Source organism: Scomber japonicus, chromosome 12 (genome assembly GCF_027409825.1).
Source record: "Scomber japonicus isolate fScoJap1 chromosome 12, fScoJap1.pri, whole genome shotgun sequence".
Classification (NCBI taxonomy): domain Eukaryota; kingdom Metazoa; phylum Chordata; class Actinopteri; order Scombriformes; family Scombridae; genus Scomber; species Scomber japonicus.
In genome coordinates, this window is record NC_070589.1 from 23,361,890 (window position 1) to 23,383,877 (window position 21,988).

Consider the following 21,988-nt stretch of genomic DNA (forward strand, 5'->3'; position numbering starts at 1 on the left):
AACACTTAAAACTTGCCATGGTGAGCATTTTAATTTGACTCACCATGAGCCCTGTAAAGTATGCCTATAATCATATTTAGAGACTATTTGGAGATTAACTACAAATGAGAACATTTGGGAAAAATCAGCCAGTATTCCCTGAAGTGTGTTCTTTCATTTGGTTGAGGCATTCTTTATTGAAGGTCATGCAGTGTAGTTGGGTTTCAGTGTTCTTCTTCATGTATCATCTCCTAAAGCCTTCAATAGAAATCATGCCAAAGTCTGGCACCAAAGTCTGGCATTAGAGCACTGGTATGTTGACGTAATGACCCTTCCTTCTTTTATGGTCTTCTTGGAGTCTTGTTGTCACTAGGAGGTTGCCAAGCAACAAGCGTAGACCCCAGGAACTTACTGCACCCAGCCAAGAAGTAGTCTAACACATAACCCCCATTAAAAAACACAATTTGTTGTTTCCACAGTTCATTTTATGTATGGATTTAACAAATGAGACATTGCATGTTAATTAGAGGTGCTGGTAGGTGGATAGTCTTCCATTTTCTGACAGAGAGCCAGACTAAAGGGTTAGCACTTTGTTTTCAGTTCTTATGCTGAGCTAAGCTAACCTGAGCTAACCTGCTGCTGGCTGTAGCTTTATACAGATGAAGCCATTTCAAAGTTCCCGTGTTTCCTTGATGGCTCCTTGACTGGTCCTTGACCGGTCCTTGGCTGGCCGATAATGGAAGCAGGGGGGAAATGCGATCCCCCCGCGATGACGTGGTCAATGAGGCCCCGACTGGGAACGCCCCTAAGCTGCCCGAGTGAAAACCAGTTGCAATGCCTCATTTATCCACGGGGAGGAGCAGTGTGTTTAGACCCACTGCTCATAGGAAAGACTAGGCTGTCCAACGATTAAAAAAAATTAACCGGATTCATCACGTTACAACCCTGTGATTAAACCTGATTAAAATACTAGGCTAAATATTATATACACTAATATTACATGTATTTACTTCTATTCTTCTGTATAAAGTCGCCTAATGAAGCACAATATTAATCCATTAGAAAGATGCAATTGAAGCTGACGTACATCTGACAGGACACCGTCTGTCACAGGAAACACTCGCGGACACTTAATAATTCCTCTGACTGATCACTGATCACTGTCACTGTCAAACCAAGAAACAGCCCATGAGACAAACCCAGTCTACTGATTTAAAACAGGACGCGCTATTTAATACGTAGTGTTAATATTATATGGGTTCCCAATCCGACCATTTTTTTGTGTATTATTTTGTCATTATTAAGGCAAAATAACTCAATTTATGTCGATGGACATTATAATGAATAGGATATAGGCTTAATATTAGTTACATCCAGCGTGCTGCGTGGACTTCATTACATCTGCTGCACCGCTGCTACCACAATTATGAAATGCTAAGTTTATACAGTCTGTGACTGTGACCCTCATAAAAGTAATATTTTACAAATCTGCATTATATAAACTAACGAAATTCGTTAAAGCAAGTCATTTGGTGACTTCTAAGACATTCAGTTAAACTAAGTCTGTTCAGCTGCTCCGCTGGAGAGGCTGCGAGCGTGAATGAAATCTGTGCGTCTTTTTTACACAAGTATGTGTAGCAGCCTACTGCATGACTCAGGCATGACTCAGAAGAACATGCTTGTACTTTTTAATCATAGTGCGTTGTGTTAATTGATCGGCTGTGTTGTGTGTTACCGGCGCAGCACACGTTATGTGCGCCTTTTACGCAACGCATGTGCCGGAGGCAATTGTGCTTGAGTACACTTGGGTTTTGAGGTAATGTGAGTGCGGGCCAGCGGGGGACGGGGGGCATTCGCTTTGAAAGACAATGGGAAAGCACTACCATCCCCCTCAACCCATCACCTTCGTGTTGGACACCTCCCCCACTGAAAATCAAGATCAAGACACTGTTTGTGCCCCCACTATATCCAGCACATATGCTACTGTATGTGTGGTTGAGTTTTCAGTTTTACATCTTTTCTAAGTGAGTGAGGGGTGTAGTAGTAGATGTGTGTAGTGCCCCCACTCTGTCCAGCACACATGTGCGGTTGAGTTTTCAGTTTTACACCAATAGTTAATTAACTATTTAGTTACTTTAATAATAATAACGAATCTGAATTTAAACTCAATTTGTCTGTCTTATATTTATCTTTTTCATATAATTAATGCTCATTAAACTCTGTCTGGCCCATATCTGTCGCGGCATCTGAGCGCTCTTTCTCAGCCTTGCGCAGGCTGAAAACCTGGCTGCAGCACCATGACAGGAGAGATTTGACTATTATGAAAGCTAACAGTGACCCCTCTCAGAAAATAGTTCTGAAGTCCATGAACACTATTCTGATCTCTGTGCGTGATTTGTGTGACCATGGAACCAAATGGCCCATTAAACCCAAACAAAAGGTTGAGCAATGATAATGCTAATAAGGTGGCTGGGTTTACCTGGCTTAACGCATGCACTGAATAGACCGGGGTTGGCTGGTACAAGTGTGCTGTATAATTGCACATAATCAAATACAGTCCTGTGGTCCGTTTTTGTCATTTCGTATTATTTATCTGAGCCTAAAATTAAAATATGAAAAGGCTTTTTTTTCGTTTTTTGTGTTAGATTCAAAACAAATAACAAAATAATCAGCAGTCAGTAGGTTATTTAATTTTTTGATTTGATTCGATGAATCTGGATGACCTGACAGTAACAATTCCTAAAACATCAGAATGTGGGCTAGTTTGTGACAGAAGCGCCATCTTCTGGTCAAACCCTGTATTACAATGAATAGGTGGGTTTACAGGAAAAGATAGACACGCCCAGGAGAAGGAGGGGGTCTCTCCAGCTGCTGGAACTCAGCTGGAACTTGGCTGGGAGTCAGCTGCCATTCAGCTGGCATTCAGCTTGGAGGGGAACTTTGAAGTGGCTACTACTGTAGTTAACAGATATGAAAGTGGTATTGATCATTTCATTCAACTCTCAACAAGGATTAAAGTAATAAAGGTTTCATGCTTTGTTAGTTTCAATAAAAAATCTTAATATTTCCAGTGAACAATACCAAAGCAGTTTAATAGCAAGTTTCCCTCCCTGATACTGTATGTATGCATTACTTTGCCTCTGTGTTCGCTACTGTGCCATGTCACTAACCTCCACTGTGTCTACGTAGACACTGTCCTGTTTCACTGTGTTGTCTTCCTCTCCACTTTGTATCTCTTCATTTCCATTGCTCACCTCCATCAAATCACTTCATCTTCCTCACAGATCAGCGTGAAGGTTGGTCATTTTCACTTTTAATTCCCCTTCCTCTCACCCTGGTGCAGATTTAGGTGCGGTCGACTCCCTTTCCCTTTCAGCCCTCCTGATGAAGACACTGATTTCCCTTCCCTGAAAAAAAAAATAATAATGTTTCTAATGTACCATAGTGTAAATGTTTAGTTTTGTCTCCTTGTTCGCATGAATCCCTGAATAGTTCTTGCATGCCTTCCATTGCCACTCGCCCAAATCCCGTTTCGTTTAGCCATGTCAAAACATGCAAGGGGCCCCTGTGCAGTTTGCTCAAGTCATTATTATATGTCTGTGTTGTTATGTAGCTATTTATTCCTGCCAGCCGCACCCATATTGTCACTGTCAACCACATCCAGCAGAAACTATAGCTGCTTTCACCCTCAGACTTTCCATCCACCTCTGGAGGCCCATCAGAGGTGTGTGATGGATTACTTTGGTATTCAGGTGGCAACCGGATTTGTCAGGTATTTAGGTAGCAACACCCCTGCCCCCCCACTGAGGGACATGGATATCAGAACTGACAAAGCTGTTCTTAAGGGATTATGTCTGTTTTACCGCCATGGGCACCCAGGAGACTGAAGGATGTGATAGGCACATGTTAGCCTAATGAGAAGACAGATATCCCTCCTTATACATGTGATATTACAGCAGGAGGCCCTGCAGGGTGAAAGAAAAACATAGAACGTTGCATGACTTTTTGAAAAATTTAAAACTCATAAACTACTTTTACTTGACATAACTACATAACTACTAATCATTAAGAAATATATGTAAATAATGGGTTGTATGACTTTTGGCCCTTCATCCAAACATTTTCAATCTGAGCATCAGTCATCTTTAAAGTTAATGTATGATGACATTGACATTGTCCAAGACAGAACTAATGTTTTTGGAAATTTCTTTACTTGTATCATCTGTAAAACACTGAGCTGACCTATAGATTATTTAAGAATGAGCTGGCATTGTGCTGACAAGAGGGGATGATCAGCCATCATGGTAGCCCATTGCTGCTGCCAGGAAGCCTGGGACCCAGCAGACTCTGTGCCAGTTTGCTCAAATATTGATTGACTGAACAGGTTCTGCTATCCTTGGGCACTTTGTCAAGGCAGTTAAATTTATAGATATCCAGCAAGCAGGCAGGCAGAGTGGAGACAGGGCTTATTTTGTGGTTTTGATAGAGTCCCAGAGCCCGTCTCTCCAAGCCGCTCTCAACAGGAGAGAGGTTTTGGGGGAATCGATAACAATTACCTGCCCTCTAGTCATTTTGTTCCACAGCACCTCTCCAAACTTAACCGCATGCTATGAATTATTCACAACATTAAGTGTTCAATATACACAGGCCCCATTGACTGACTGCTCTTAGCACTGTTTAGTCTACGGAATCATGAAAGAATAACAGATAATTTGAGCTTAATGGTCTTACATTAGGCCTGCTTCTCTCAGGTTTCTTTTTTTCATAAGTATATGTTGTGAAAAATAGCTGCATTTGGAGACTGTTACAGTTGTGTGAGAAGACACAGGTGGCCACCGACATAAGTAGAATACAGACACTTTTTCATGAAATACTCAAAGGAAAGTCTGTCACACATTAGTCATACTGAAAATCAGATGTTCGGTCGTTCATATGAGAAAATTGGTCTAAGTGCCTCCTTTATCTTCTTACCCCGGTGTACTCAAGCTTGTGGTCGTTTCCCATATCTTTCCTCAGCTTCTGTGCATGCTTTGCTTGAGAATGTCGTCCCCATCCTTTTCCCAGGCCTGTAACACTACTTGGTCTGTCCAGTCTTTGCATGTAAAAATCAGTCCTATGCCCGTGAACATGAAAAGAGATGTTATGGTTGATGTAAATATCTGTGAACCCTTTCAAAAGCTCTTCATAAAGATTTCATAAGATTCATACCAATGGTCATGCTTACCTTGACCTAAACCTTTGCTGACCTCTGTACTGTCCCCAGTTTTTTGTTTGCCACACACCTTGAACTGCAAAGTTTTGATTAATTTTAGAAATTGTGTTAAACTCCTAAGACCAAAATACGCATGAATCATTGTACCATGTTGCTCATACCTGGGATATTACTGTTTTTATGAGATATTGAGCCAAGTATTTTAAGCTCCATGATTGTATCGATTAAAAGAAACTGCAGGAGGCTATATACAGCACCTCAATTATTTTGGGAAAATTCACATGAATGTGAACCAGGTCCCCCTTATTATAGTGTGGTCCAGAGAACCAGTCCTTTCCTGACTGGAATCTCAAAAGGTGCTTTTGTGTTTTTCCATTTCACCACATAATGAGGGGACTAACAAGCATGGCTGTAACGACGTTCCGGTTCAAATTAGATCGGGGAGGGATGGGTGAAGGGTGTGGGGAAAGGAAAGGTGGAGGGAGACTCACATTTGAAAATCCATTTTCATGGAGACCGGTGCAAAAGAGCAATTACAGTCTTTTTTTTCTTTTTTTCCCCCCAGAGAGACACAGAGATGTTGTAGTGCATTAGGGAAAACAAGCAGTATAAATTCTGCAGGGATAGTTTAATGACGTAGTGTTTTGAATACATACGACCAGCAGTAGTGGGATAGCAATAATGGGTCCTCACTGGGGAACTTGGCTTGCCTTCTTTTCCTCCATAATCAAGGTTAAAGAAGTCAGAGCTCCTACTCCTTACATTCAGCTCATACTATGGTAATGTTCAGTGTGTCATAAATTTAACAGGTCTGACACTGATGGATGTTCACATAGCACTGTCAAGAAGATAAGTTTGTTGTGGTTCCCAAAAGTTACTAGGAAAAGATCTCAAGTGTGTAAATATGGCAGGCATTTCTTGTGTATCTTTATTTAGATAGAAAACAAGTCATATGTAAATGCTGGCTGCCTGTTTATTCTGGGGCAGCTTTTCAGTATTGCATGGAGCCTCTGCATCGGTGTTTGCCTTGTCCCTGGCGACGTCAACGGGCCCTTCTTGTCTCCATGGGAACCCCTTTTTAATGTCAGCCTATCTGCATATCAGAACTGCACAAAGAGAAGGGAGAGAGAGAGAGAGAGAGAGAGAGAGAGAGAGAGAGAGAGAGAGAGAGAGAGAGAGAGAGAGAGAGAGAGAGAGAGAGAGAGAGAGAGAGAGAGAGAGAGAGAGAGAGAGAGAGAGAGAGAGAGAGAGAGAGAGAGCGAGAGAGAGCGGGAGGAGAAATCAAACAATGCCATCTCCACAGGGTCCCTCAATGATGCAACTCTCGCCACTATTTGACACTCTGACAAAAGAGGGCCAGACATAGTCTCCAGCAAAACCAGGCTATTTTTTGATTATAGTCCCTTTTGTAGGCAAGAGGATAAAACACCCCCTCAAAGTTTTCTTGTGAATTTCCCGAGCCATTTTGTGACAGTCCTATTATTCCCATTGTGCTCGCCTGCACATTTGGACAAAAGCGATCAGCCCTCCATTCTGGTAGCTTTCCTGCCTTAGCTTATAGCCTTCTGGTGTTGTATGGGGCAAGACCATTCATCAAATCACAAAAAACCTATCATATTCACCTTACATATCCTAACTATTCACTTCTTTCTCCTCCTCCTCTTCATCTCGTTAGTGCGAAGAGTCCCACCCAGATTCTCCATTCCACCCACCAACCAAGAGGTGATGCCAGGCGGCAGCGTCAACCTGACATGTGTGGCGGTGGGCTCGCCCATGCCTTACGTCAAGTGGATGAAGGGTGAGGTGGAGCTGACCAAGGAAGAAGAGATGCCAATGGGACGCAACGTGCTGGAGGTCACCAACATCCGGGAGTCAGCCAACTTTACCTGTGTGGCCATGTCCTCCCTGGGCATGATCCAAGCCACAGCCCAGGTCACTGTCAAAGGTGAGAGCTTATGAGGTGTGAATGGGTGTCAATCTCAGGGCTTGTACATGTTTGTGTTTAGATTGTTGGTGAGTCCTTAGTTTCTGTATCGAAGTGTTTGTGTGAATGACTATGTGAGTGTGTTGTCTACCAATTGCAGCCTCTCTTATCAGTGTATTGATCCAACTTTCCACTCAACTGATCGATACACAGAATGTCACAGTCATTTAGAGGGACCAAAACATTACAGACCCCTGTCTTTAAGGAAGCTGTAATGAAGACCCTCTGTTTGTATTTTTCATTCACTCACAGCAGGAACTACTCTTGCAATTTTCTTGTGTAGTCAGTAATGGTGGTTATAAAACGCAAAATTGGGATTTTTGTCTAGGTTCTTTATTTATTTACGGATAATAGCTCCTGACAGCACTTTTAAGGATAAGTTTATGAAACAATCTTTTTAGTGTCATGATACAGACCAGTAATGTTTTTTTTCCCATAAGAGCTGAGTGACTAGTGTATTCTCCCATGTTTTGAGAATTACGATACCAAATGATGTGCAATATTTCTTAAATTACCCATGACTCTTAATAGTCTGTCTCTGATATCAAAGCTTATTACCCTGCTTCTTCCTCTTCAGCATTGCCAAAGCCCCCTACCTCGCTCATAGTGACTGAGACCACAGCAACCAGCGTGACTCTCACCTGGGACTCCGGGAACCCAGAACCTGTCTCCTACTACATGATTCAGTACAAAGCCAAGGCATCAGACAATGGCTTCCAGGAAGTGGAGGGTGTGGCCACCACCCGTTACAGCATCGGTGGACTTAGCCCCTACTCTGAATATGAGTTTCGTGTCATGGCTGTCAACAACATTGGCCGCGGGCCACCTAGTGACCCTGTGGAGACACGCACTGGTGAACAGGCCCCCTCCTCACCACCTCTGCACGTCCAAGCACGCATGCTGAGTGCCAGCACAATGCTGGTCCAGTGGGAGCAACCCGAGGAACCTAACGGGCAAATCAGGGGCTACCGGGTCTACTACAGCTCGGACCTAACGGCTCCACTCAGCGCCTGGCAGAAGCACAACACAGATGACAGCAGTCTGACCACCATCTCAGGCCTGACTCCTGATATCACCTACAGCCTCAGGGTGCTGGGGTTTACCTCAGTAGGCGATGGGCCACCTTCTGACATCCTGCAAGTCAAAACCCAGCAGGGAGGTGAGCAACAGTGTTGTGGTGCTGTTTGTTTGCTTGTCTCAGTTGTTTGAGAGTTGGTGTTAAACAAGGTAAAAGCAAAGATTAGCCATGTATAGTTATACAACAGCCTGTATTTCATCTGGATAATGTATGTATTGTATGTATCCACAGCATGTGTGAAAAGGCTAATAGGGCAGGTTGCTATACAGTCAGCTTTGGGGATATGGTTAAAGAGGCAATTTCATCCCTCTTTCCTAGTTTAATATTTCCATTTTTGTGGTCTACTTACAAGCATTTGCTTGTTTTTATGGTAAAAAACCACCTAGCTACAACTGTACAAGCCATGGATGCAGCCTCTTTGTTTCACTCAGCCTGAAGTTGAGGCTGTTTTTTTGTCTGCTCAGTGCCCCTCTCTTCTGATTTGCTGACTACTGTTTTCTGAGTGATGCATGCCCGTGGCAACCACGGGTAACAGCTTGTAGCATACTGTCGCTAAGTCAAACTAGGACTTTAAATTGCGACGGCCATTACTGAGGATAATGTTATCCAACCTTGGGAAGGCTGTGCGATGACAAATTTGCTTCCTGACATCCAACAACTGTGCAGTGTTTCCTCTGCGACCCTCTCTCTTTTGTTCCGCTGTGTGTTTGTGTGAGCCCTGCCCCCAATGAAACACAGAGAGCAGAGGAGAGGAGAGAACCTAGCGTCACAATAAATGGCAGTAGAGACTCTCACACTGAGCTGTAATGAAACAAGTACACATAAATGAGATAAGTAAGATGCACAAACACATTTTATTTCTTTCAGGAGGGGCCTGGTCACCCCTCCAAGGGAATGGGGAAACGCTGATTGCTTAGTTGTTACAACTTTATGGAAGTCCAAATTGTTTGTTTAAAGGCACAGTGTTTGAATACGGCTGTGTGCATTTCTCTGTGGACTGAGCCTTTTGATACTTTCTGATATTTCACAATATATGTATCGCACCTAGTCCTGCTATATAATTTTTTTTAAATCTCCCTTTCTGCAATATGTCCCATTTCACTTCTGTCCTTTTGCCCCTCTTTACCCAGTCCCTGCCCAGCCGTCCAGCTTTGAAGCTGAAGCCGAGTTGGATACCCGCATCGTGCTAACATGGCTGTGGCCAGTACAGGACCCCATCACTAAGTATGAGCTGCAGTACTGGGAGGATGGCTCAGACAACAAGGTTAGAATAACAACATCAAGTGTTTGCCTTTTTATGACCTGTGTTTCTCTGCTACATAAATGTTTTATCTATCTATCTATCTATCTATCTATCTATCTATCTATCTATCTATCTATCTATCTATCTATCTATCTGTCTATCTGTCTATCTATCTGTCTGTCTGTCTACTTGACACTTTTCTCATATTCTGCTGTGAGATTGCAGACAAATGATTCTTGTGCTTTATGATGCAATTTCTCTGAATGGGAAGCCTTGGCTGAAGCAATGTTGTTGTAGTAATGCAGTCAGCTCCCTGGCTGATAAGTAAGATTTACTGTAATAACAGACAGCACAGTTATTGTGTGCTTTGGACTTTGGATGCAGTGGCCATCAGTTAAATTCTGCTCCACCACTAGTTGGAGAACAACTTGTTTTTGGAACAAATTGTTCTGCTCTACTTTTTTAGGGTTTTAGGGTTTTAGTTGAAGATTCTCAATCTCAAATCACTCCAACAAATACTATTATAAGTCCCATAGCTCAATACATGGAAGAACCTGTGTGACTCTCTCTGATTCAGTGGCAAATGTTTGTCTAATTCTGAACCCTCCAGCTCCATGTGTCCTTCAACCCAGCGGGCTCATATGCTGTGGATGGTCTGAAGCCTGACACTCTGTACCATTTCTCGCTGGCAGCCCGTTCTGAGATGGGTTTAGGCGTCTACACTCAGCCCATAGAGGTTCGCACCGCCCAGTCCAGTAAGTCAATAATCTTTTTCTTGTGTTGTCTCTCTCATCTGTTTTATCTCCTCGTTGTCCACTAACCAGTGATTTCGAGCAAAAAAAAGTCACCCACAGCCGGCTGGTGCAGGTTGAGGTCATTATTTTCAGAGCAGGACAAAGTTGGGTTACATGGAGGTTAAAGTCAGACAGCGTCGGCAACTTGAATGCCAAGTCAATTTCAGCACAACTTGAAATGCTGTTAATGCAGCCATCTCAGCTTCACACTTCCACCACCTCCCCCCTGTCCCCAACACTAACACTCCTGTCCGTCTATCAGAGGGCAGCCCTGTGTTTAGTGTCAAAGGTACGTTTAATGTGTCTTGTTCCCACATTTGTGAGTTGTGCTGTGTTATATTGCCTCATATCATTATGTGCTTTTAAAGTGTCAGCACTCAAAATGTCACTCCATGCCAGCTGACAGCTTTTTGCTGTGGTGGCACCATGGCTCTACCACCTCATGCAGGGGGCTCATGTAATGTGTATGGACCAAATTGATAAGACCCCTCCTGTAGGGTTGGGGGCTGTTTTAAAGACCTGCAACGCTGACTGTTTCTCACCTGTCTATAGATAAGGATAAAAAAAAAATGGTCATGTGATTGTCACAAATGTTGGAAGAGAGAATATTATAGACTACAGTAGGTGATGTTACATTACCAACTGCAACACAAGATAATACTGGACAGACACCTGCACAGAGAAACAGAGCTGCTGTCGGAGTGAGAGAATATCCAGAAATTCACTATAAAGACACTACCACTGAATATCCCTGTGACAAATTGGCCACAATTTTCCATATTGATCATACACAGTCCATATATTAGGTTTTAACCTTGTCTTGTTTGGCTCTGGTTCTCTCTCTTGTCTTCACGGGGCCGGTGAGGTGTTGTCTTGACAACAGATGATTTGCAACAAATGCATTGCAGTTTACTTGACAAGGAATGATTTAGCCAGCAGACTGAAGATTATATTGGTACATTTTAAATAGACAACTTTTTAAAGGTGTCAAAGAATTTACAAAACAAAGCAAGATGGACAGTAAAGATGCACATTGAAATGCATATCCACAATGTGTTAGAATAGAAAATAATAGAACAGAGTGGTCAGTATGGGTATATATCTTTTTGAAGTCTTCGTCACTGAAGAGTTAACACATTTGACAACCACTGAGCTATATAACTGTCAGTCATGATCATGAGTGATGATAAGTCTGTGTTCTTGAGCCCCCTGATAGCAGGAGACACAAGGTCAAAGATTGTGGAGAACTGAATTTGGATTTCAAGCAGTGTGCATAAAATAAGCCTCAGCCTAAGGAAGGTTCTGAGGCAAGCAGACACTGGGAGAGTGTGACATTTTCTAGTGCTGTATTCAAACGTTTCATATCATGTTTTAGAGATTCAGAGCAATGAACGTAACTGAGCCGCATTCATATTTTCTGCTACTTATATATAGTCACCTCAGTCTACTAGTCAGCTCATAGCCTGTAAAAGTTGCTTTCTACTTTACCTAAAACAGGATAGGAAATATAAACATTACAGAGGTTAAGATAATTGAACAAACTTTAAACAAAAGAGAATATTGGATAATAACTTCTTATAAATACTTTTATGTTGATGATGATTTTTTACATGATTAATGACATTAAAGTCAGACTAAGAATATGTCTGTATTTTTAGTTGATGTACCCTAAATAAACAAAGTAAAGAATGATGTCTCTTGGGCTTTTGCATTAAAAAAAGGAGAGATAGATAGTGGTAATATATCATCTTCATCTCTAATTTTATCTTTGTTCTGTTAATCACTATCTGCCCTCTCTTTGTCTCGCTCTGTCATGACTCTGAGACATATGTATTTCCTGTGGCATCCCTGTTTGACTTTGATCTAGCAGATTCATTACAATTTACTCCATAAATGATCTGTATTGTTTCAATTCAGCCTTTCACCATTTACATTCTGGGGTTGTCAGGTCTTTGTAGTTTTCTGATCACTCTCTTGTGGATCAGGTACCACTTGATGAGACTCACCTCTCATTTGCTGAGACCCACTGATATGAAAAGGTGGAGTTTCATCTTCTGGTATTAGTTTATTAGGTTCATATTTGAACTCACTGTTCATTGCTCTGCTTATTAAAACGGAAATTTCATGGGCATGCTGTGTAAGAACACTTTGATTTGAATTTTATTTCCTTGGTTCATTTTATTCTATTTTGAAGAAGCCTTTTTTGTAGAGTTGAATAGATTTGTGATGGAGTTAGATGCATGAAATATGTGAATGCTATTGTATTTCTATTCTGTGTTTTTGTTCCCCTTTTTAAAATAGTTCATCGGTTTTCAGTTTTTACCTCTGGACTTGAGAGTTTGCTTGTATATTATACCGTGTCTGTTGTAAATAATGTAATCATATTTATTGCAGTAATCATATTATTCCCAACTGGGGAGGTGTAGCTAAAGATTTATAGCTCCATACTGACACATTATACTGTATTATGCTGTTCATCTTTCTTCACTTTCTGCACAAATGCAAGAGAGATTCCTGACAATGAAACATACCAGGGTGAGCTGGACAGAATATAACAGAGCCTGGTATGATGACACTGAATATTGAATAAAATATCATTAATGATAGCCTGTTGGACCAACAGATGTAAGACAAAAAACATATAGCTGCAATGTTGCTGGTTCCATTCTGGCTTTTCAAATCAGAGAATTCATGACAGGGCACCATGCTGTGGAGTAAACTTGTATCATTTAGGAATTTGTCTAATCTGATAACCACAATAAGACTATTTTCCAGTGCACTGGCTACAAACCAGATGTTGACACTGGCTGGAATGTTAATAACTATTATTAATGATAAAATGTTTCCTTTATTTACGACTTCTGAGACAGCCTGCTGTATCTCCACTGTAGCTCTGAGCAGAGTCTGACAAAACTGTTAAGGCCAGAGTTTCTTCATCAATGTGTGAACACCAGTCAACATTGTCAAGCACTTATTCACACACTTGCACAGCTATGGTGGCCAGTTTATTGCTTCTTATGCCTACTGCGAGAAGCAGCAGAGTTGGTAGTTAGGGGAAAATTACATCTTTATGAAAACATTACCTTGTAAAAATTTGGCACATTTTATATTCTGTTCACCCCACCCTGTTTCATGGTCTCTCGCATCAATGTAGCACCAAACACGGCTTCAACAGCAGCCTGGTAATTCATTTTTGCAGTCAATCTCTCAGTCCAGAGACAGCATCATGTTTTTAATGGAAGCTTTTTGTATTCAATATAAAAATGAAAATGTCATATTCGAGCCTGTACTGTAATATCATTAAATGTGTCACCTACAGTATTTGTGCAAATGATGTATGAATCTCACTAGCTCAGAAAGTAACTCAAAAATAGACTTTTGGTACAAGGTCTAGTACAAGGAGGAGGACAAAGCCAAAATATGGAATAGCCTGGCTGTACATTGATGTGACATATATGAAAGCTGTAGTCCAGTATTTCAACAGACTTTTCTTGTTTTCACCAATTTGACTACTGCCACTTTACAGTTTTTATTTCCTTTGAAAAAATACAAAAAAGCAGATAAGCACGAAAACTATGGAGCCAGATTTTGTAAGAACACTGTAGACAGGAACCTAAAAAAATATTAAATTGACATTTGAATGTTACATTTTCATTTTTATATTGACCACTTTAAAAAAGCTTCCATTGTTTTGCCTTATGTTTGCTTGTGTTTTAGTTTACTTTTTGTTTGCTTGATCTGTGCTCCCATTCGTGTGGTTGTGCTCCCCTTCCCCTGCAGCCCCATCTGCCCCCCCTCAGGAGGTACATCTGGTCAGCCTCAGCTCCACTAGCCTCAAGGTGAGTTGGGTGGCACCGCCCGCCGCTAGTCGCCACGGCGCCATTGTGCGCTACACAGTCAGCTACCAGGCCTTGACTGGAGAGGACACGGAGCGACATGATATGGCGGGCATCGGTGCAGAAGCTACCAGCTATGTGCTGAACGGCCTGGAGAAGTGGACTGAGTATCAGGTGTGGGTGAGGGCACACACTGACGTGGGCCCGGGCCCTGAGAGTGCCCCAGTGAGGATGAGAACTAAAGAGGATGGTAGGTTGACACCTCCCCTGAAGTAGAGTCCTCTCAGACTCTTCACATCTCTGTTGCTCACGGCTGACTGTCACTGTTTTCTTCAACTTCTGTTACTGCACATTCCTCTGTGTCCTGTTGATCAATTACAAGTTAAAGTGATGGTAGTGTTAGCAAAAGGGTTCACCTTCTCTTTTTTCCTCCTTCCAGCTTGTCCTCTTTAATAACTTTAAAACTTTACATCTGTGGTAGGTTAAGGCTCATCACCTTGGGATTACACTCAGCACCACTTCCCTCTTCTTTCACTGCTTGAATGTCCTCCAGTTTTCTTTCTTCTCTTCTCTGGAATAAAGGAGGAGCAGAACTCCCCCTCTCCATTCTACCACTCTTCTCTCTTTTTTCCTCACTCGTTCCTCGTTTTGTTTGCAGTATGATAGAGAGTAGCTACTCCTTAGAGAGAGTCGTCTGTAATTACTGTGTTTGAAGTCTGCCGCAACACAGCTAATTCCGATACCAAAATTAAGGGCATTACAGACATCACTAGACCACATGCTGTCCTGCATAGCGTATTTTGGGGACACAGAAGACATAGAAGATCTGAATGAGAAGAGATTATTGTGATTCATAGCCAATTCAAGTATCACTTCCTTCTCCTGAGCACCCAAGTCTACAAAAAAATCATTATTTTGAAAACACAGTGAGCTGAAAGAAATCACTAGCTCAGCAATTTTGACTCTTTTCTCTCTCTCTCTCCTCTCTCTCTATCTGTCTTACTCTTGATTTCGATCTTCCCTCAATCCCTTCCTCTTCTGGATACCAGTGCCGGGAGCACCTCCCAGGAAGCTAGAGGTTGAAGCCATAAACTCAACAGCCATTCGGGTTACCTGGAAGCCACCCCTGCAGGTGAAACAGCACGGCCAAATCCGAGGATACCAGGTCATCTTCTCCCGGCTCGAAAACGGTGAACCACGAGGCCAGCCTAACATCATGGACGTGGCTTTGCCAGAGGCACAGGTACTGGGTGATACCTTACTCATGTCCAGTTTTTCTGTCTCTCTCTCACTGTCGCTGTCTTATGTTCATTTCCCATTATGTTCATCCTCCATCACTCCCCTATTCCCCTCCGTTCTCTGACTTCACACTTCATTTCCCCCATGCCAGGTGACACGCATGGAATTTTCTTTCTGTCGACTGCAGCAGCCTACCCCACCACCCCCTCTCTTTTTTCCATCTTTCTCCCCATGTGACATTTGACTCTAAATTGGTACCCTGCTCCCACAGCTTTGGATTAGCTGTCATAACAAGATCCATTCTAATTCTACTGTATTAGCTATTAAATATTATCCCGATGTATCAGCGTTACATCAGGATAGGGCTTAGTGCAATCAATGCACCTCTCTTTTGGTTTTTAGCAGTAATACATATGCACTGCCTTGTTACCATGTTTATAAATTAGAGTTATTTTCCTGATGCCACCCTTTGCACATTAATGCAGGCGGCTTCAAATCGCCCAAAGCCGTGCGACACCATGAGATGGATGAGAGATTGTAATCCTTAAGAGGGATTCAGAGATTCATGAATATCTTAAAATCAAAAACCCCACACTCACTTTTTCCCTCTCTTTGGGAGAGAAGAGACCAACTTAAGAGCCTCCTTGTGATTGTTTGCCGCGAGTAACATTTGCGCGAACATGCATTCAATCACACCCTTGATGGCCTCCAACAAAAGCATCTAATTTGAACAAGTAAGCACTCCGTGGCTACAGGAACACCTCTGAACAAAAACAGCCTTGCATGTGTCTCTGAGCAGTGTTTGCTGATGAATGCAGCAACATTTAGGAGACCAGCAGGTTGCTGGTTCAGTTGAGTGTTGAGTTCACCTTGAGTGTAGCTATTAACCCTCATTTATATATATCCCACTGTCTTCAGACTTATCATTGCATTGGAGGAAGCACATCTTGGAGTGACAAGAAATCACCTGTCCCCTATATATGCAGATCACTACATGACAACAAGGTTTTTAGATTTTAGATGTATCATATGAGATATTAGATTTTAACTTAGATAATTGCAACATTTATATTTTGGTCTATTTGAAATTTTTGTCTGTTTGAAATTTTTTTGGCCTCTATAAATTGATGTTTAATTGTAATAGCAAAATAATTCATCATGAACCTGAAGCAACATGACAGATGTGCTACTATACAGCCCAAGTGGCTCTAAGAAAAGCTTATGGATCAAAGCTCTGTAATAGGGCACTCTGTGATAAAGTCACCCAAGTGGCACGTTTTACATGAGACTCTACAGCTTTTGTCTGTATAAAATTAACATTAATTGTGGACAGACAGAGTTCAGAGTAAGAGTGTACAAGAGAATATGAGATGCCTTGGATGATGTCACCTGGCAGCATCTGTACACCTGGCCAAATAGTCTGCCCTCAACTCCAAAACACAGTCCAACACCTTTGTTTTACAGCAGAAGTTTCTGGCATCTGCAGGTGACAGTTCATTGTTATCTGACTGTGTACTAGAGTGCTTGACAGCCATGGCAGCATCGTTTGGTCTGGAACAAAAGAAAAACATGGTGGCTGCTTGTCTTCCTGGAAGTGTTTTTCTCATGTCGACATGTTCAGCGGGACTTTGTTTTGCATTATGAAAATTGAACTGAACATGACCCTACTTGTTGTGCAAACAATACTCCCTGCCATGTCTCATTTGTGCCAGGTTCACACAATAAACACAAAGACAAACTGCAATTTGGCGCTTAGGATAGCTCTCATTTTTTCCACTTTGCTGTCCAGGACATCTCTCAAACTCGCTGCCCCCTTCAGGGTAGAAACCTAAATTTCTTCCTCTCTTTCCCTCCAACTACCCTCCCTTCTTCTTGTGGCCCCCATTTGCACACTTCCTGCCTGAGAAGTCAGTTGAGTAATTGCTAGTGCCTTGTGTGCAGGTTGGTTACCCTTGATTGAGTCATCTCAACAGATTTCTTTCTATGAGACAGCATTGAACCAACCTGCAAGGACCTGCCCAGACATCATTAAGGACCACACAGTCAGCCGACCCTACCTTGTTCACATTCGCCCAACTGGTTTTAGAACAATCCCTCCCTTTCTCACGCATATTTCCATTCACATAGCCCAACAACAGGTGGAAAAAACAACGCAGATAACATGAGCAAACATGCTCACTGTTTAGATCAATCTTGTAGTAGGTGTTCCAGCTGGCTGAGAAGAGTTCATGACTCATCCTAGACTCATGCAAATCCCTCATACGCACACCTGTAATTGGTGATGAATAAAAGAAAAAAAGAACAATTTTCCCCAGTCTTGGCACATCCCATAGTGTTTCTCCCAAGAATTTGTCTAATGTGTTGTGAAATCAGTTCCATATCCGCCCTTTCACCTGCATTAGATGCAGGGTAAGTCTGCCAGGAAGAAAAGAAAAATCTGAAGTTTCCACAGCTCTCACAGAACATACCACAACCTCACCATTGACTTCAATCACATATCTAAGTTGAGTGATTGGATTGCAGATCCTGTCAAAATTGCTATCACCTCTCCCCTTCTCTTTATTCTCTTTGTATCTCTTTCTCTCTCTGTCTCTGGCCCCTTCTCTCCTCTTCACCCTCTCTCAGGGTTAGCTGCAACACTGGGAGGAGAGCTAGGAGAGCTTGCCTGTGCGTGGGTGCTTTAAGCGCCTCTTTTCTTTTCAAGCAGGAGCCCACACAGCGCCCTCATTTCCCTGCTAAATTTAAACCAGAGGCCATGTTAACAGTGTGATGTTATCGACCCCTTTTCCAACCATATTTCTGTTGGGAAAGTGGCCTGAACCTGAGTGGGCAACTCCGCACCACAGAACCTGCTCCATCACTATGCACTCGCAGCAACCTCTAGGCTCATGTTTTTCATATTGCACATCCATAAAAGTTGGCAGAAAATGATGTGATTGAGTTTGAAGGCATTAGCCACTGTCTGTGGCTCTATACATTTTCCACACAAGTTTGCCTTCATTCAGTGCTACTTTTCCAGGTTCATTTTGTTTGGCCACTCATGCGTTTTGTGTTGTGTGTGCATTTCTGCATGCCAGCTTGTACGAGCTAGCGAGGCAATGCTTCACTGCCTCTATGGCCTCAGATTGAAGTTGAATGAGAATTGAAAAAAAAAGAGAAAAGAAGCACCTCAGCCTGTTTCACTCCATCAATCATGACAGCTCCTTCTCTTCCACATCACTCGTTCCTCCCTCGTTCCCATTTTTATAGCCACACATCTCAGCCCATGTCATCACATTTGCATTCACCCGCCTGCAAATTATACCGCTCCCTTTTCACAAACGACGCTTATCAGCAATGATGTGTTTTCAGCTTGCGTTGGCATTCGAAATATAAATGGGAGATAATTTATAATTCTCCCATGGATTTAAGCAGAAAGCAAAAACAGTTGCGATAGAAAGGGATTAAACCCAAGATGAGATAGGAACTCTTGTGAACCTTAATGTGTTCGCTGCTCTGTTGACATACTGAGTGAAGTTGACGGTAAACAAATTAAGCAATTAGGCACGTCGCAAACTGTTATTCATGGTTTAAGTAGCAGCTGTTCTTAAATGGTACTCTTTAGTGCCCCGCTATGTCAGGGGAGCATGAGGCAGCAGTTTTTGATGTGCCATGTGTCTCAACCAGTCACAACTGGGACCATAAGAGCTCGTGCTTCACTAAACTTGTTGGTGATGAAGACCCATCCGCAGGGAGGTGGGCGGAGGAGTTGGGTCTTTCGTCTTTTTACATGACAAAAGTCAATGGAGGATGATGAACACCATCCCCCCAGTGTATAATGAATCAGTAGCATGTGTGAAGGTTTCTCCCTTTGTATGTGTTTGTTATTTGCCCAAGTTTTGAGATATCTGTCCGTATGAATATGAATATTATGAATAATTTGAGAAAAAAATATGTAATTGCTATTTTTTTGACCCACATTATGATTGGGATATCCATTTCTAAATTAAATTCTACACATATATTTCTGGTCTACGTGGTATCAGACAAATTGACGTAGTTATTACTTGTTGTGGTTCTCCCAGGATTTAGGGTTTAGTAATATTATATATAACTGCTTGAGCTTACAGTCACATTGCTTCTCCTCTATTGATTTCACAAGGCAACAGGAATCTCAAATGGATTTCTTGCAATCTGGACAAAACTATCATGGCTTTTTTTTCATAATTTAGGTGAACCAACCTATAAACTAGAATTCTTGATGGTTAAATACAGTTTCTGGCCTGACCATCTCCTTTCCTAGTCCTGTCATATTACAGCATCATCACTTTCCAACCTCCACCACCTCACCTCCCTAGTTACGGTAGTTATGTTACCCTAATGTTCAAATGAAATTGCTCGTCATCACCACCCTTAACCTGCTCAGCCTCCACTTTGTCCGTCATCAGTGCCACCAGTGTCATCTCTCCTGCCCCTTGTCAACCAGGCCACCCATCAGTGAGCACCTCTGCAGTAGCTGAACTGTGGAGCAAGTTGCCGTTGCGTTCTGCATCGATGGGGTTTGATGTCACAGGGCTAGCATAGCGGCACTGGTAATAGGATTTCACGCTCGGCACCGACGGAGCCCCGCAGCACGAAATGGGCTTTCACTTCCCCCAGGAATCACTTGGACAAGCACAGCGAGCTAGGAGAACATTTTGAAAACATATTGAAATATAATGAATAAAAGGCCCCGCCACCATTTCAGTAAGGAACGAGGAAATGTCCACAGCGAGATAGTTATCATACTGAATGGAGGTGGTCTATGATTAAGGGAGAAAGAGATTTTTATTACATTCATAAGCAAATGAGACACAAGGCAGTGCATCATAAGCTATAATGAGTTTCCCCAACATTGCTCAACTTGGATACACAATTTGTTTTATGCCACTCAAGTTGCCTTCCTTCTTTCACTTCTCTTCCATCACACTCTCCCTGTGTCTGTGTTTTTTTTATACTGCATGACTCTCTTGACACCTACATTCATCTGTCTTTGAGCGAAAAAAAGTCAAGCGCTTTTTTTCGTTGCCTGTTGTGTTGTCTCTGACTCATTTCTCTCCCCGCCCTGTGTCCTGTGTCTTCTCTCCCATCAGTGGAATATTGAGGAGTCCACCGAGCATGTGAGTAACCCACATGTGTGCTGCTGGGTTGTCTTGCAGGGCAGACTCGTCTCCCCTCTGCAGTTTGGGGGTGCTGTGTTTGTTGTATTTGGATTATGAGTTGCGTGTGTGTGTGTGTGTGTGTGTGTGTCTCTGTGTGTTTGTTTCTTTGTGTGCCATGCCTGTAATCCACTCAGTGTGAATCCTCGTGAAATATCATAACCCCATCATAACCACAGCAAGAGATGTGTGCCATAATGATCCTCGGGTTTTATGTTTATGTGTGTGCTACTACATCCACGAAGCATGAAGATTATTCCCACTGACGATTGTGTACCAGTCTAATATTTCAAGATTTTACCATAAGACAAACTCATAGTAACAGCTGGGCATTCGCGAATAATCTGAGGCACTTACTGCACTGAGCATGCAACCCACGCCCCCCCCCCCTCGTCATTGAACGTACAGTGCAGTCAAAGGCTTTGTGTCACTTTCCCAGCGTGATGCTGACATTAATCAGGCTCGCCTAACCTGCTGTCTCCCCCACTGTTCCAGATGACATGTCTATCTGAGGGGAGGAGCTGTGTGTTTTATCAGAACCACGCATCTCCAAGATTGCCACCAGCCTTTCATGTTCTTTTCATTTGCCTGGATGGCAGCTCACTGTTCCATGGCTGTCATGCGGCCCTTTGTTATGGCTTATTACCTCCTAGACGTCATATTGCACTAGCAAAAATGCAGAGCCACTTATTGTTCCTGTTTGGAAATTCAATATAAACCTGCCAGAATAACTAATAAACAAGGGCAAATGAGTTGTTTAAATAGGTTTATAGTCCTTTAAAATACAGTATCAAATAATTGATTTGTGCAATTTTAGTACTTGTTTTGTATCTGACACAAAATATAGAAAACTAGTTAATCAGTCCCGTGATTAATGTTTTGTTGTTATTTTTTTGTTCATCTGTTTATGTAGCAACACTGGTTATTTTTTTAACTTTGTAAATCAGGCAGCAGGATGTGCACAGATCATTTTATTTATGTGCTTACACTCAGTTTAACAGCAGCACACATGGCCAGATTCCTCCAGCTACACCAACATGGCATGAGTCAGGTTTGCCTCCTCTCCCTCTCCTCTTAATATGTTGATTAACACCTGACAGACACAGAGCTAGACGCTGTCAGAGGGAGACATCTGTTCACACATCTTTATTATTTCTTTAGCAGCCATGTTTAGAAGATTGCAATCTGTGTGCCAGGTAACTAATGTAGTGTGACTAGTCACAGACGGATGTCAGCAGCAAAAATATTAACATGTCTTGTTGACCTGTGGCTTGTTCACATTTTTAAAGAATTTAAATTTTCATTTAATTTTTTAATGCAAATCAATGAATAGGGAATACAAATGCAGTGTATTAAGAAAAAATGATGAAACATATATATATATATATTATACATATTTGTTTTTTCAATGCTGCCCATATTTCCCCTGGCAGTTTTTACCCGAGT

General features: G+C 42.2%; 1 protein-coding gene across 3 annotated transcripts in view; it reads left to right on the forward strand.

Annotated features, from left to right (window-relative positions):
• Window positions 1-21,988, forward strand: part of LOC128369548 (receptor-type tyrosine-protein phosphatase F) — a 181,655-nt gene that overhangs the window by 115,585 nt on the left and 44,082 nt on the right. For all 3 annotated transcript variants that reach the window (XM_053330624.1, XM_053330623.1, XM_053330625.1), the window contains 6 exons: window positions 6,867-7,136; window positions 7,753-8,334; window positions 9,384-9,517; window positions 10,107-10,251; window positions 14,071-14,376; window positions 15,176-15,369. In XM_053330624.1, the coding sequence (XP_053186599.1) occupies window positions 6,867-7,136; window positions 7,753-8,334; window positions 9,384-9,517; window positions 10,107-10,251; window positions 14,071-14,376; window positions 15,176-15,369 (1,631 nt within the window). The remainder of the gene's footprint in view (window positions 1-6,866; window positions 7,137-7,752; window positions 8,335-9,383; window positions 9,518-10,106; window positions 10,252-14,070; window positions 14,377-15,175; window positions 15,370-21,988) is intronic.